Below are 18052 nucleotides of genomic sequence, written 5' to 3' on the forward strand. Positions count from 1 at the left end.
AGCAGCAGCATATTGCATTGGTGGAAACATACTCCAGGAGATTGATGAGACCAGGGATTTGGGAGTTAGTGGATAGGGAATTGAAGTTTAGGGGGAACATTGCAAAAGTGACTAAATCAGCTCATCAAATCACTTGGCTTCTGAAAAATACTTTAACATACAGAGACAAACAAGTTGTTGTTCTTCTGTATCGAGCCTTGATAAGACCCCATCTGGACTACTGTGCCCAGTTATGGGTACCAGGGTTTCTTTGTGATGGGGAGGAAGTGGAGAGGATCCAGAAACGAGGGACCAAGATGATAGCAGGTCTGTGGAATGAACCTTATGAGAATAGGTTGAAGATTTGTGGGTTGCAGAGATTGGACGATGGGTGAAGGAGGGGTGATATGATTGAGACATTCAAATTACTGAAGGGTTTCTATAAGATTGATCCAGAATATATTTTTGAAAATATGACTGGTGGTGGGAGGACCAGGGGCCATGCTTGGAAGCTGGGCAAGAGCGTGGTTGACAAGGGTGTTAGAGCTAGGTTTTTTACTTGGAGAGTAGTGAATGAGTGGAATAAGCTACCAGAGTCTGTTGTGGGTGCTATGACCGTGAATGAGTTCAAGGCAAGGTATGATAGATACTGTGTCAATGTCGAATAGTTGGCCTTGCACATGATGTTAGTGCCTCCCTCGATGAGTCTGTCGACTCCTTGGAGTTGCCCGGAACAATAATAATAATAATAATATTCGATCAGAAATGCTGAAGTATGGCGGTATAAAAGTCTTACAGTGGCTGCACTGCATAGTTCAGAAAATCTGGACAGACGGACAAATTCCCGATGATTGGAGTAAAGCTCTCGTAGTACCCATATATAAAAAGGGAAATAAAACAATGTATGAATTACAGAGGTATTTCCCTACTGAGTGTTCCTACAAGATCTATGCAAGTATACTTGAGAAACGGTGAGAAGAATTGTGGAAGAAAAGCTTGGTAAAGAACAAGCTGGATTCAGGTGAAATAGACACTGTCAGGATCAGATCTTCACTTTACGACAAGTAGTCGAGAAAGAATGGGAATATAACAAAGATCTGTATTTAAGTTTTGTCGATTTAGAAAAGGCATATGGCAAGATGCCAAGAGAGAAGCTATTCAATACGCTACAGTTATATGGTGTCAATGGGGCATTATATCAAGCAATACTTAGTCTTTATTTGAGTTAAGTCAGCAGTTAGAATTGAAGTACAAGAAGATGGTTTAATGTTAAATCTGGTGTGAGACAAAGATGTACATTATCCCCTCTGTTATTCATTATCTATATGGATCACATTATGAAGTGGTATTAAACATGATATCAAAACTGGAGATGTTTATGTCAGATCTATGCTTTATGAGGATGATGTTATACTTCTAAATAAATCTGCTACAAGTCTGCAAGATTCCCTGACTAAATTGAATAACTGTTGGAATAGATATGGTATGAAAGTCAGCAATAAAAAGACAAAGACAATGAAAATAGGCAGAATCAGTGAAAATTTCAACTGTGTTGTGAATGGAGAACCTGTGGAACAAGTAAAACATTTCAGTTACTTAGGCACGATTTTTAGTGAAGATGGTAAATTAAATATAGAAATAGACAACAGAATCAGCAAAGCTGGTATGGTGGGAAGTCAATTGAATAAATTCATATGGAATAAGAGAGAAATTAGTCAGAACACTAAATTAGCTTTATACAAGACAGTGTTCAAACTAGTTTTAACTTATGGATCTGAGAGTTGGGTCAGAAGTAAAACACTTGACCGAAGACTAGAGACCGCAGATATGAGAGTCCTGAGAAAGATTAGAGGCGTGAACAGATGGCAGCAATGGCAATATCATATTAAAAATGAGCATATTAGGAAAGAACTTGACATTGTCAGCATCCAGGAATGCACTAGCAGAGTTAATCTCAGGTGGTATGGTCACTTAAACATAATGGGCAAAGAAAGATTAGCAGAACAAGTGTTCTCTGCCAGGTTGGCAACAAAATGACCCAGAGGAAGACAAAGATATAGGTGGATTGATACGGTACAAAGTGCCTTAGAGGATAGAAATATAAGATCTGATAATGTTGGAGTCTTGACAAATAACAGACTGATTTGGAGGAAAATTGTAGATAGGAAGTTAGTAATGATGTAATTTTTTTCATGTAGTACTATCATATCCTGTACACCCCTTGAGGGTACATGACAGGAATTTGATGATGATGATGAGAATTTTGGGAAAAATTGAAGAAAAAGGCAAAGGTAATAATAATGGTAATTACCATCTTGACTTTTGTTCTGAACATGGACTAGTCATTACTAATACCATGTTACAGCATAAAGGTGTGCAGAAATTCATATAGAGGACACAACAAGTCTTACTATGTTACTGCTGATAGTGATCGATTCAGAATAACAGGTGCCAAGAGAACACTATGAAAAATGTAACAAAGATGTTTGCAAAAATAGCTAAACAAACATCCGGGGAAGACAAAGTATGTTGGGTTTCTTGGGAACCAGGAGGTGGTTGAAAGGATTCAGAGACAAGTGACTAAAATGGCGACAGGTCTGTGAAATACTCCCTACAAGGATAGGTTGAAGGTTGTAGGTTACAAAATTCAGCCTATCAAAATTTGTTAGGCAGAAAAGAGGGGATATGACAGAAACTTTTAAGATATTAAAGGGATTTTATAAAATTGATACAGATGAAAATTTTCAATATTTGACAAAGTCTGAGAACTAGAGTTCTGTGAAGACTGTAGTTGGTAGGGGTGTGTGTGTGGACCAAATTTTTTGCATGGAGTTGTAAGTGGAATGGATTGTCAAAATGGGTTGTGAGTTCCCTAATGGCGAATGGATTCAAGGAGAGGCATTATAGGATTTGTGTGTACGATGGTTGAATTGGGTCTCCTGCAATGAGTCTCCAGACTTCATTGGAGATACCATTAATAATAATAATAACATTGAAGATAAATATAATCAAAGGTGGAAAATGTTCTGGAATCAGAAAAAACTTAGAAAGGAAAGATTACCATAAAAATAATCATAAATGATATAAAGGCAATATATGTGAAATGAAGATAAGCATATTCTGGATGTCTGGAGCAATTACACTAAAATGACAAATATAACAGTCTTAGAAAACAATGTTAGAAAATGCACTTCTGAAATTTCTGTGGTTATGATGAAACTGAAGGTCCTGGCTATTTTTTCTGATGTGCCATGGATGTATGGTATAGTGATGCATTTCTGAAATCCTTCTGAAGAGATGGCCAGGAAATGGGGGAGGAATTGATTATTATTATTATTTTTTTTTTTAATTCTGTAATTGCTGTAGTCATTGGAAAGGAAAGTGTTATGTGGTTGAGTTCAGTTGAAAGGACGGATCCATGGCATATCAGAAAAAATAGCCAGGTCCTTAAAGTATAACCTCCATACAGCATTTAAGCCCCACCGTAAACTTGCTACCCTTATCCGTTCTACCAAAGATCAGCTCCCTCCTCTCTCAGTGCCTGGAGTTTATAAAGTACCCTGTTCATGCAAGCTGGCTTGCTTTGGACAGACAGGGAGATTAACAACCATCCACTTAGAAGAACACAAATCATACATCTGCAAACATGACTATGGTCTATGTGGCCTTGCAGACCATGTTCTGGATACAACCCACAGGATCTCATGAAAAAAAATCACCATGCTACACTATATATGCTACAATAGGACCAGAGCCAGCGCTATCTCTCTCTCAAGCCACATTCTCTTCTCTATTAACTTGGATGAAGGCCACCAACACCTCGTAGACTGGCCACAAACTTCTAACATACACATGTGTTATGATGAGCTCAAAAGAAAGATAATATCGAATCTAAAGAAATATCCCTTGATTCATCCCATATAAACAATGGCCTTAGCTACAATCTTTCTGACGTTCTCGTGATAATAACTCATGCACATAGTCAACTTCAATTGGAACTCCAGCACACATTCAAGTTTAAACTGTACTACGGTCTTTTATATTAGATCTGTTGATCTAATTTTATAATGTCTCTGTTATTTTTTATATTATATAAGTCTCTGTCTTTGATACCTGAAGAAGTTGATTTTTTCAATGAAACTAGTAATATCTCAGCATTAAACTTTCTTCTTTTTTATTCTTGGTATTATAGTCATTCAAACTAATTTATTTTTCATAACATTATCTACCGAGTAAATATGAACGCCGACATATATATATATATATATATATATATATATATATATACATATATATACATATATATACATATATATATATATATATATATTTCCATGCATGTTTTAATAATTTAAAAAAATATATTTTTTTATCTCTGTATTATCTGCAAAACTGGAAGAATGATTTAATAAGACCAGCAGATATACAGTCAAACTCTCACTATAGAAAACACTACGAGAAAACCGAGGCCAGAACTTCCACAGTGGAAGGGCTATTGAACATAGTGAGAGTTGTATGTAGAAAAAATTCTTATAATTATCAAAATATTACCTTCTGTTCAACAGACTTAAGTGCAGGTGTCATTTTACTTCCTGATGCATGTGCTTCATTTGAATTATAAACAGATATATCACTTTTATCTCCTTTTCCATGATAATAATACTCTATAATACTTTTCACAGGTTTCCAAGGCAACTGCAAAAAAAAGGATACGAAAATACGATAATTGAGATGATAAAACTAGTTTGCATCCTAGAATATATACATTGTTAAAGGTAAGTAGTATGCTAAAGTAATCACACAATTTTATACAATTTTACAAATAATCCCACATAAAAATATATCTACATGAGATATCACATAGGGTAATGATTGCTGACAAACAGATGATTCATAAGCATCCTTGTACAGCAACATAATTCAATAGCACATCCAAATGTAGACCCATGTTAGGAATGTACTGCAAACAATTTTATTTTTGTCTAATTTTACCATTTAAATGGTCTAATTACAAAAAGATATGATTATCACTTCATATCATTTAGTCACTAGAAACTTTCAATGTAATTTTAAATCTGGAAAAGGTTAAGATGAAAAAAATCACTTCTTGCAACACATTCATATAACCAGATAGACACTAAGCTTAGCTCACACTTATAACTGTTTGAATATATATGTTTGGAGATGAATTTATGATTACTGGTATTTCTATTGTTTACACAAGAACTATCATGATGTCTTGAAAATTTTACTTTACTCAACAAACTATCAGGTAGTGGAACTTTTGTAAAAATTCAATAAGTGTCAAAAGTTACTGCATATTTTTGATATAACCTGGTTTTCACTTATATCAAGTTTTTAACAACTTTGTTTAGCCTAATTTTACCACTAAAAATAATCTAACTGATAAAGAAACTGAAATACTTGAAATATTTTAAAGCTAATTCTAAATATCAGATTTCATTAAATTCCATTCAGCCAGTGTGTAGGTATTAATACTACAATCATCTTATCAATAAACCTGATCCAGCTCGCTAAGCACTGATAGTAATGTACTATTAGGCTAACAGCTTTCATGAATGGGAGATTCACATTAAAAACTGAACTACACACAGATTCTTATGTACACCCTAAGTTGCAGATTTTATTTCAGTATATTCTCATTTAAAGAGTTCTAATTCAAGGGATTTTAGATTTAACAGGAGAAATTTCCTGTTCGAAGTTCTCCACCTAACGACTAAGATAATATAAGTCTGCTTGAGTTAAAGGAATAATAAAAATAAAAAAATACTATGAGAATTCATAATTGAAGTGAGTAGTATGTGGTTGATACTATTTCTGTACTTCTCCATTATATTATGTTATATATCAAACTTTTTTACATCAATCCATTATAGACAGAAAAAGAAAAAGACTATATTTGATTGTAAAACAAATTAATAGACCTGACAGATGAATTAAAATAAATCTGGACTAGTACCACTCATTGCACATTTGTAAAGAATATGGTGTGAAGAAGCAAATTGTCAAATATTTATGGAGCTAAAGATCAGCTGAAACAAATTTGTTTTAACGTTTGATGTTGATGCTCCAAATAAGCAAAGGAAAAAATATGAAAATGACACAACAATCTTTTAGTGGAGGATGCTGTACTGAAATGGTATGTGCAACAATATTCTTTTGGTGTTATGTAAGAGAATGTAGAGTTGAAATGTGCAGAAATTATGCTAGAAAAACACATGAAAATGGATTTCAATGGTATTTGCAATGGGTGGCTCAGTGATTTTGCAAACATCATGGAATTATGAATAAGAGGACTTATGAAACAGCATTCAGTATCTCCCCCAACAGAGGAAACAGAACCCTTGAGGAAAAAATTAACAAAAATGATAAAGACAAAATTTCAGAGTCAAATTTATTTTGGCGTTCGTTTCCAGAAAACACTGAAGCCTGTAAGCATGAGCTTACAGGCTTCAGTGTTTTCTGGAAACGAACGCCAAATTTTCATATATAGAATATTCATATATAGAACATCTTGCACATGCAAATAGTGATGGTTCATATTGCTTAATTATGGTAGGCAATTCACATTGCCCAACAGTCCTGTAAAATTACATGAATCTACTACCAGTCATAACTCAAAATATTTTGAGTGTCATTAAGTTACTTCATGCACAAACTTTGTTTGCTTATACTTGGATAAATGATGAAACCAGAAATATAATTTCCTGGTATCTTTAATTTATAATATAAGTCAAAAAAAACTTTCAACATCCATCTCTAATCCAGAGTATTTTAATAAGGTGTGACACCTTTTGGTTACTTGTATATGGAAATATGACTTCTGCATTACTTCAACCTTGGTATCTGGCTCCTGTGATGAGACCTTAAATAGGATAATTCATATATAGAACATCTTCACACCAGCATGCCAGATCATAATCCAGTTCTACTTAAATTCCACTGCATGGAACAAGTAGAGATCAGTTCTGAACCATGGAGAATTCCACCAAATTTTCCATTGATTTTCCTTTTCAACTAAAATTCCAGATCCTCAGTTCAAATTGGAATAACGTTACCCGGAACTGAGATATGTGATTAAAATTCAAACAAGCAGTAAATGATTGAATGGAGAAAGAAACAAGCTTTCCTCAAAATAAGAAAGTTGAAAGACCTGTATAAAGAGAGATGCTGCTTTGTAACAAACCAATGCAATGGCATAGAATGTAGCAACACCATTAGAAACATTAACATAGAGACAGAAGTGGAAAGGCAGAAACAAGTAGAAGAAAGAAATTTTAAAATAAGAATATAGCAGAACTTTGCAGATAGCCCTTCAGCTGCATCCTTCAATAGACAATTCACTAAATTCCGCAAAGAAAGGACTATCACTCAAATCTGCATTGATGGCGAAGACACGTCCATTTAAGACTTCCTTGACTCCTTTCAAAAACACTACAAAGATCTGTTTGAAGAAAATAACACACTGCGGGAAATTATAACTCTTGGAATATTAATGGCTTTCCTGTTCATATCCAAGATGGTCTTTCAGCTTTTTTCTTTTCAGGAAAGCCTCTTCCTTTCTCCAGTTATATTCTGTTTTACTGCTTGTTTGAATTTTAATTGCATTACAGCATCTAAAGTTACCACAGACTATAAAGAATGCCAGACAAGAAAATCCCCAGGACCTGATGGTCTAGGGATAGAACTTTATCGCAAGACCTGGGATTTTATTCTTCACATTCTAGTTATACAGTTTAATTCTTTTCTTTCATCAGGACACATACCAAGTGAATTTCTAGCAACCATACCAACCTCATTCCAAAACCTAACAGAGATCACCCTTTAATCAGCAACTGGAGACCTATTTCTTTATCTAATACTGACTACAAGATTTTTTTCAACATATTAAATAATAGGCTCAAAGTGGGAATGGGATACATAATTAAAAGCACACAGGTGCATGGAGTTCCAGGCCAAGACGTACAATTTAATCTGTTTCTGCAACGTGATCTTCTCCGCTTTGTTAATACAAAAAAACAGTCAATAGCAATGCTATCAGTAGACCTTACTCAAGCATTTCATAATGTCTGGCATCCCTTTCTGTTCTGCATCCTCCAGCAAACTGTTGTGGGTAAAAAATTGCTATCCATTATCAAAGGAACCTATGCAAATTCAACTACCCACCTCCTAGTTAATGGGTTCCTGTCAGACCCAGTCAAAATTCAAAAAGGAGTCAAGCAAGGTTGTGCTCTTTGCACTGGTTCTTGAACCTTTTTTTACAGGAAGTTGACAATGCACATGCTGTGCAAGGAATAACAGTCCTTCAATTATGAATGAAAATAAGATATTAGCATATGCCGATGATGTAGTGGGCACTTCGAAGGATAGTGATTCCATATATATATATATATCTTTTTTGGTATTTTGGAAAAATTCAAAAAGATCAGTGGATTAACTTCTAATGCAGATAAGCCAAAATTAAAAGATTTTGGAAAGTGGGATCTTGGAGGCATTTCTTTTGGACTAATCCCTCATTATACTTGGAATTCCCTTCTCCACTCACCCAATATTATCAGTTCAAGACCTTATATACAAGAGCATTGAAACCTTAGAAGACTGAAAAATAGGGCCACTTTCCTTTTCTTCTGAAGCCATAGCACTCAAAACCATAATCTTCCTTGCTCAGTTGTACATAATAAATATTACAGACATCAAAGAAGCTGAAGAAAAGCAATTACATAGTAAGCCTGTACAATTTTTCTTTGGTACAGCCGATACTAAGAAGTTAAAAAGGAATTTCTTCAACTATCAAAGAAGCATGGAGGCTTCCAATCTTAAAATTATGCTATTTAAGCAATATAGATTCAAAAATCCATAAAATATTGCAGACCAATCACACATGCGTAGACCTTCTCTGGTACCACCTGGGTTTTCATCTTCCCCTGTTTGGAGTAAATGATTATAAAGGTCCAAAAAATTAATATGATCCTGAATACTACAACATTCTGGCATTGACATTCTTTCCATTAAAAAATAAAATTTGGTATAAAGAAATCTTTATTCTCTTTTGCTGTGAACTTCTGTTGTTGGGTATTTTGTTTCATAACTTATTGAAGTGCCAATGATAGATACCGTAACAGGAGGGATCTTGCTTGGAAAATTGCATATGGTCACCTTCCAGTCAATACCACAAATGGAGGTACTTTAATATCGGAGATCCAATCTGTGATGACATCTGTTACCAATTGGAAACAGCAGAACATGCATTCCAGAGCTGTCCTCTTACCCTGCATATTTGGAACATATTATGTAATGTGTTGGGTATTCCATTACAACAGAACAGGTTATTTTTTTTGCAGTATCCACCACCTGTCTGCAATGGGAAGAGAATTTTTATTTTTATAATTATTGAATTAAAATACCATTTATGGAAGGTTAGAAAGAAAAATGGATATGAAAACCAACAATATAACATCCAAATGCTTTATAATATTGTATTGTGGAAATTTGATTGTTCAGTCAGATGATTTTTGTATTTAGAACGAATCATTCTAGGAGATGTCAAATTTTTGGCTAGGTGGTGTAGACCAGAGCTTCTTAAACTGTGGGTTGTGACCCCAAATTGGGCCATATAACCGAATGTGGGGTTCGCGAAAAATTTGGCAACACTAAAAGGTTTTTGAACACACAATGACCAAAAATTAATTCAGATTCAAGGCTATTCTTTATGTAAATGGTAAAATTATATGTATATCAAAGAATTATTTTAAAATAAATTTCTTTATACTTAAATATAAAGAGCCAATAGGCTTCATTTCGGCGATATAAACATTATTTAAATTAAGGGGATATTAAATCCCACATAGCACAATGTGGGATTTAACATCCCCATAATTTAAATAATGTTTATATCGCTGAAACGAAGCCTATTGGCTCTTTATATTTAAGTAACTTGATGGTTGCACCTTTTTTTGACAACTCATATAGCAGAGTATATAAGTTCTTTTCGCTATACCCACTGGTATTTATATTTGGTCTAGTTACTCACTGATGAAGCCTCAATAAAGGCTGAAACCAGTCTGGGTAGTGACCTCCCACCATAATGTAATAACAGCATACATTTCCTAGGAAATGTGTTTTTACATTATGGAAAATACCAAGAATAGCAATCAGAACTTTATTCTGATTGCTATTCTTGGTAGCAATCAGAATAAAGAATTCGAACAAAAAGAATTGTTCGAATTCTGCCATGGGCATGGATGTTTGTGATTGTCTGTGGAAATACTAGTGGTGGTGGAGACAAGAGTTGTACAGCAGGTGCCCTCCCTTGATGAGAACCACCTTTGCTGCGAGTTGCCCGAGACTGTACTACATACTATGACTACTTGCATTAGCTCACGCTAGTAATCGCCGATTCCAATCTTTGAGTTTCTTATTCGGTTTTAAAACAATGTGGGATTTAATATCCCCTTAATTTAAATAAATTTCTTTACGATTTATTATCAGTAAATGTTTGATTTGTATACCTATTTTATATACTTATATACCCGGGGTCATGTGTCTTGAGTGGAAACAGTTTAAGAAGTGCTGGTGTAGACCACCAGCGCTTCTTAAACTAAATTGTGCAATATTCACCAGGGGGAGATAAAATTCTATTTTTGCTATGAGAGGTTTATTAATTGGTTCCATCCTCTTAATTCAATGTGGTGTTATAGTCAATTGCAGGGATGACTGGAGAGCAATCCCAAACAGAGAACCAAGAAATTATATACTTGGTTTAATCCTTTATCCAAGCATAAGTAAACAAAGTTTGCGCCTGAAGTATTTTCAGGAGTGGGGCAACTCGTATATAGAAGCTGATGACTTCGCATCACTTGCCTTAGTTCATCATTGTGAGACTGGTGAAAGAGGAAAACTGATAGATGAAAACTGAAAAATGAGCCAGTGGCCAGACTGCACTGAGATTTGCTGCTTGGATGCGTTGAATATACCGGTTCTCGTCTGATCACCGAAGTTAAGCAGCGTTGGGCCTGGTCAGTACTTGGGAGGGGCCATCAGGGAACCGGGTGCTTCTAGCATCTTTCTTTGCCAGTCTGGCTGGCCGAGTGCTTAGCATATCCGCTCTCCAGCGAAAAGGCTGCGGGGTCAAATCCCGCCGTGGGCATGGATGTTTGTGATTGTCTGTGGAAATACTAGTGGTGGTGGTCAGTAGTAGATGGCATTGGCATAGTTAGTGGATTGAGTGGTGGAGACAAGAGTTGTACAGCAGGTGCCCTCCCTTGATGAGTCTTTGGACTCCCTGGAGGTGCCAAATAATAATAATAGCCTTTGACTATACCTAGGCCTATTATGAGCACCCCTTTTGCTTTTTCACCTCAATAAAGGTTTGGTTTGGTTTATAGTTTATTTGGCACAAAAACTACAAAGGTCATACTGTGCCATACTAAAGGTTACAACATTAGCATTTACAGAAAATTTAAAAACAATGTCTGTACAATAATCTAGTTTCACAACGCAGCATCTCTAGGTAAACAGAACTGCTGCAGAGGGCACAGCAACGCACAAGGTCAGAGGTTATTACAGTAGTGCAAAAATAATTAACAATATAAGATAGTACATAATATATGAAACACTAAGCCAAGCTATGCAGTATCTACATATATGTAAAATTATAATAGATGCCTTTATTTGCGTCTTTCTTTGCCAGCCTGGCTGGCCGAGTGGTTAGCGTATCCGCTCTCCAGCGAAAAGGCTGCGGGGTCAAATCCCGCCGTGGGCATGGATGTTTGTGATTGTCTGTGGAAATACTAGTGGTGGTGGTCAGTAGGCATAGTTAGTGGATTGAGTGGTGGAGACAAGAGTTGTACAGCAGGTGCCCTCCCTTGATGAGTCTTTGGACTCCCTGGAGGTGTCAAATAATAATAATAGCCTTTGACTATATTTAGGCCTATGATGGGCAGCCCCTTTACTTTTTCACCTCAATAAAGGTTTGGTTTGGTTTATAGTTTATTTGGCACAAAAACTACAAAGGTCATACTGTGCCATACTAAAGGTTACAACATTAGCATTTACAGAAAATTTAAAAACAATGTCTGTACAATAATCTAGTTTCACAAAGCAGCATCTCTAGGTAAACAGAACTGCTGCAGAGGGCACAGCAACGCACAAGGTCAGAGGTTATTACAGTAGTGCAAAAATAATTAACAATATAAGATAATACATAATATATGAAACACTAAGCCAAGCTATGCAGTATCTACATATATGTAAAATTATAATAGATGCCTTTATAGGAATACAAAAATAGGCAAAAAGGGATTATTATACAATATGCATGGATGAAAATTAAATTTAGCAATGCAGTAGAAACAGAATTTAGAATACATAAACAGAATTACTAAAAAGTACACAAATAGGTAAGATGTCCTACAGTACTACATGATTATTCGAAAAATAAAGTAGTAAATAAGATGCATACACAAAATTTATGTTAAGTGATGCAGTATCTACATATAAACAAAATTACTGCAGAGGTTTCAGCAGTACATAAATAGATAACTATAGGTTAACATATGTATATACAAAACAAGTCAAGGAAAGCAGTGTCTACATCTAGTAAGATTACAACAAACATTATTATACTAATACTTAAATACTTTAATAAAGAGTCAGAAAGGAATTATTAACAGCATTGATGCATAAAATTTAAGTTTAGCATTATGGTATTTACATATTAACAAAATTACAGCAGGGGGATACAGAATTTAGTGCAGCCTATTCATTTAACCTAATGAATAATATATATGTATAAAAGTTAAGTTAAGCACAAAAAAAAAGTATTTACATATAAACAAATTTATGGTCAAATGTGTTTGTACAAATTAATTCTTTCTAAAAAATTAAAAACCTCGTGCAATTTGCCTGGGTCTGCTAGCATTTCTACGAGTGTATGCTTGGTTAGATAAGTGAAAATTTCATTCCTCTCGTGTAAATTTTTGACAATCTACCAGAATATGATGAATAGTGAGATGTGTGTTGCATTTTTCACATATGGGAGGGTCATCAGCTCTCAGTAAATGAGAATGCATAAAGTGACTGTGACCTATGCAGAGCCTAGCAAGGACAACCTCCTCCCTTCTCTTTGTACATTGACTAGAATGCCAGTGTTTAATTTCAGGTTTAATGTTATATAATTTGTTTGTTGATGTTTCTTGCCATGTTAACTCCCAATGAGCAATTAGCTTTGATCTTGTAAGTTGTCTGTAGTCTGAATATGAAACCGTCAAATAGTATGTGGAGAAGGTATGGGCTGATTTAGCAGCTGCAGCCTATTTCCTTTGATTCCAATGTGGCTGGGAATCCAGCAGAACTGAACATCGAAATTAAGGATTTTCATTTTGTGAAGCAGGTGTAGCAATTCATAAAGTACTGAAAGAGGATTATACATAGGAGAGGAGATAGCCTGTAAAGAGCTCAATAAGTCTGTATAAATTATACACTTTTGGTAGCAGTTTTCTTTTATACGCATAAGTGCAAGCTGAATGGCATGTAACTGTGCTGTATAATTACTGCAGTCTGATGGGATCTGATTTTTTTGAGATAATAATGTCAGGAAACACAGCAGCACAGGCAACAGAGGTGTTAGTTATTGAACCATCAGTATAGATGTGTAAGAAATCAGCGTGTGCTGCTCTGTGTACATTAAACAATTGTAGGTAAATGGATGATGGGATATAAGATTTCTGTAGCTGACAAAGTGAGAGGTTGCAGGATGGTGTGCAAACCTGCCATGGAGGAAAATAATAAAATTAGTTTAATCCTTTATCCAAGTGTGAGCAAACAAAGTTTGCGCCTGAAAGTATCTTCAGGACTGGGGTAAGGTGGTACAACACCAGGGCAACTAGTTGCAAAGGTGGAGCAAGTAACCAACACTTCTATCTCAGTATCTCCTATAATGCAAAACACATCTCCTTGCGGATATGTCTAATGTTATGCATTAAGGGAAGGGCCACTACCCAGACTAGTTTCGACCTTTATTGAGGTCTCTTCAGTGGGAGCCAGGCCCAAGTGGAGATACCAGGCAGAAGCATTAGCAGGTCATCTCTACCTATAGGAGTTGCCAAATGGTGTGCCACCCTTTTTTAATAAATTACTCTGGATTTAGAGAAAGATGTTGAAAGTTTATTTTTCACTTGGTTAGAGTATAATAAAATTAGTTTAATCCTTTATCCAAGTGTGAGCAAACAAAGTTTGCGCCTGAAAGTATCTTCAGGACTGGGGTAAGGTGGTACAACACCAGGACAACTCGTTGCAAAGGTGGAGCAAGCTACCAACATTTCTATCTCAGTATCTCCTATAATGCAAAACACATCTCCTTGCAGATATGTCTAATGTTATGCATTAAGGGAAGGGCCACTACCCAGACTAGTTTCGACCTTTATTGAGGTCTCTTCAGTGGGAGCCAGGCCCAAGTGGAGATACCAAGCAGAAGCATTAGCAGGTCATCTCTACCTATAGGAGTTGCCAAATGGTGTGCCACCCTTTTTTAATAAATTACTCTGGATTTAGAGAAAGATGTTGAAAGTTTATTTTTCACTTGGTTAGAGTATAATAAAATTAGTTTAATCCTTTATCCAAGTGTGAGCAAACAAAGTTTGCACCTGAAAGTATCTTCAGGACTGGGGTAAGGTGGTACAACACCAGGGAAACTCATTGCAAAGGTCTTTCAACATCTTTCTCTAAATCTAGCGTAATTTATTAAAAAAGGATGGCACACCATTTGGCAACTCCTATACGTAGAGATGACCTGCTAATGCTTCTGCCTGGTATCTCCACTTGGGCCTGGCTCCCACTGAAGAGACCTCAATAAAGGTTGAAACTAGTCTGGGTAATGGCCCTTCCCTTAATGCATAACATTAGACATATCCGCAAGGAGATGTGTTTTGCATTATAGGAGATACTGAGATAGGAGTGTTGGTAGCTTGCTCACACCTTTGCAACGAGTTCGCAGGTGTTGTATCACCTTACCCCAGTCCTGAAGATACTTTCAGGCCCAAACTTTGTTTGCTCACATTTGGATAAAGGATTAAACTAATTTTATTATACTCTAACCAAGTGAAAAATAAACTTTCAACATCTTTCTCTAAATCCAGAGTAATTTATTAAAAAAGGGTGGCACACCATTTGGCAACTCCTATAGGTAGAGATGACCTGCTAATGCTTCTGCCTGGTATCTCCACTTGGGCCTGGCTCCCACTGAAGAGACCTCAATAAAGGTCGAAACTAGTCTGGGTAGTGGCCCTTCCCTTAATGCATAACATTAGACACATCCGCAAGGAGATGTGTTTTGCATTATAGGAGATACTGAGATAGGAGTGTTGGTTACTTGCTCCACCTTTGCAACTAGTTGTCCTGGTGTTGTACCACCTTACCCCAGTCCTGAAGATACTTTCAGGCGCAAACTTTGTTTGCTCACACTTGGATAAAGGATTAAACTAATTTTATTATACTCTAACCAAGTGAAAAATAGACTTTCAACATTCTGCCATGGAGGAATGTTGTTATGTTTAGTGTAGCTAATGTTGTCAACATTTATACTAAAAGCTTGCACAGCTTCTTTAATACACATCCTTTTGGTATGCATATATTGAGCTTCCCAATGCAGAGAGAAGATACTATTCCATGTAGGGTGATCTGGGTGAGATTTTATTTTTTGAGCGTAAATAAGAGACAACTGTTTCCATCGAAGTGATAGAGCCAGTTCATTTGCTTCTACATAGAGATTTGGAGTGGGTGAGGTGCGAAAGGCACCAGTAGCTATCCGAAAATTCTATGATTGATGAGTAGCTATCCCAAAGATGTTGGGTATAAACCAGTGAAATATTAGCAGCTAAATAATTAAATTAAATAAATTGTAATTTTCTAGTTCTGTGAATTAAATCACACCAAACCAGTACTATCACTTAAAAGGTTAAAAAAAAAGTATCCGGTTAATGTGGAAAACCCACTTGTAACTATCCTTTCCCCCTTGATACTCCCCCCCCCCAGCTGCAACTCATTATATAGTATGGTGAGGAAAAAAAAAAACTGAACTTCAAACCTTTAGAACACGTTGTATGAGGTATGCAGTTCAACTGCATGCGCATTAATAGAAGAGCATGTATAGAGTCTATGCCATTACATCTAGCTGTAGCAATGCTGTTGACGAATTGGAAGAAAAAAAGTTTATTGTTGAGCATTATTTTCATTCATACATAGTTGGTAGTGCAAATGGTCCAAGCATACGACATGTTTGTGAACATGTTTGTTCATTGTTTCCATAAGCATGTCCCAATGCATGCTGGCCAATGTCTTTGAAGATCCATCTTTCCTCCATAATGTGTGGTTCTCGGACAAAGTGCAATTCCATCTAAGCAGTCATGTAAATAGATGAACCTACAGGTTTCTCAAGATATGAATTTGTCTGAGAGAAACCTCTTCACAGTAAGAAGGTAGCCACATGATGTACAGTGTTCAGCCATGGCATAATTGGGCCCAACTTCATTGAAAAGGGTGTATAACCTTGTCCTTGAATAGCGAACACTACATCAAGAATGTGTTGGTTCCATTCACCCAGGATTTGCATAGGATGTGTCATGCAAAAACATTCCATTTCATACACAGGTATTTCAACAGGACAGAGCAACCTGTCACACATCACATGGTTCTAGAGCCTATTTGTCTGAACACTTCCCCAGGAGGCTTGTTTCGAGGTTCACAGAATTCCGGTCCCCTTCTCATTCTCTTGATCTCACATCGCTTGATGCCTTCATTTAGAGTATGTTAAAGGAATGGGTATTCCACCATGACCCACCCTTAAACCTTGATTAGCTAAGGGATAAAATTACATGATAAGTCCCAATCCTTGTTCTCCCAGATGACAGAGAACCTTCACATGTGATACGAAACCTGTTCTTGAAAGACAAGTTGCCCATTTCGAACATGTAATCTACTGTCATTAATACTTTATTTGACCAAGATTCCACAGACAGTTGTGGATGTACATATCATCAGGTGTAAACATATATCATTGTAGTTATTCAGCATGGTTTTTTGTGCTATACTGTACTAACAATTTCCAATCCAATACATCAAAATATTTAAACCAATACATTGCAACTTAGGTGAAACCTTATCAAATGCCTCTACAACGTGTAAATAAAAATAGTAAATGCCTTTTTCCCAATCAATCACTCGTTACTTTGTTACAGAATGCAGACGAACAGCGCCCGCTTCACAAATTCATGATGAACCTCAGAGATAATATTAGCCTCATCTACCAATTTTCTATACAAACTTCTCTTTTGTGTCACTAATTTATCCAAAACAGAAGAAAAAATGTTTCTATATCTGATGTACTTTAGTATGATGTTGGTAATAAAGGAAAGAGAGAAAAATAAAGTTAAAACTGCATATTTCATATCCAGGCAAACAAATTTTCCTTGATTGATACTGATTCTTATGCACCCCAATAAGAGTTCTAACCTACTTATTCCACATCAACTATAAAAATGCTTTAACTTCCTTCAGGATGGACATAACTTTCAATTCATTAAGTGCTTAACTAAAAGTAAAGCTTTATTACCAGGAATGTAAAAAATTAAGGTAAGTAAATATTTGATTGTAGGTAAAGATATGTAAATATCTTAACATAAGAAAGAAGTTCTCGATCATAGGTAGATAAAATGTAGAATAAGTGCATTCTTCCTATATTTAATAGAATTACATAGATGAAACTGCCTACAAGCCAAAATAATATGAACTTTTTAAAGTAATAATAAGAGCTATGCATTAAAGCAGAAAAAAAATTACAGAAAGAAACATCAAAGGAAGGAAATGATAATTAGAAATAAAGGGTAAATACAACAGAAAAATCAAAAATTATAGAGATAACATAAAAATTAAAGTGAAATAAAAATAAAGTTAGTGGTAATATGTTGATGATGATAGTGGGCTTCCCATTGCTAGGCAATGGGAAGCCCACTATCACCATCTTATGCAGACCTTTTCATGGAAAAACTTGAAAAAGAAA

General features: G+C 35.7%; 1 protein-coding gene across 1 annotated transcript in view; it reads right to left on the reverse strand.

Annotated features, from left to right (window-relative positions):
- Positions 1-18052, reverse strand: part of LOC150097624 (uncharacterized) — a 350600-nt gene that overhangs the window by 160626 nt on the left and 171922 nt on the right. The window contains exon 5 of the mRNA XM_090406960.1: positions 4531-4674. Coding sequence (XP_090263086.1) covers positions 4531-4674 — 144 coding nt within the window. The remainder of the gene's footprint in view (positions 1-4530; positions 4675-18052) is intronic.

The sequence above is a fragment of the Typopeltis vanoorti genome, chromosome 17 (assembly GCF_054136105.1).
Source record: "Typopeltis vanoorti isolate ZY-2024b chromosome 17, IOZ_Tvanoo_1.0, whole genome shotgun sequence".
Lineage (NCBI taxonomy): Eukaryota > Metazoa > Arthropoda > Arachnida > Uropygi > Thelyphonidae > Typopeltis > Typopeltis vanoorti.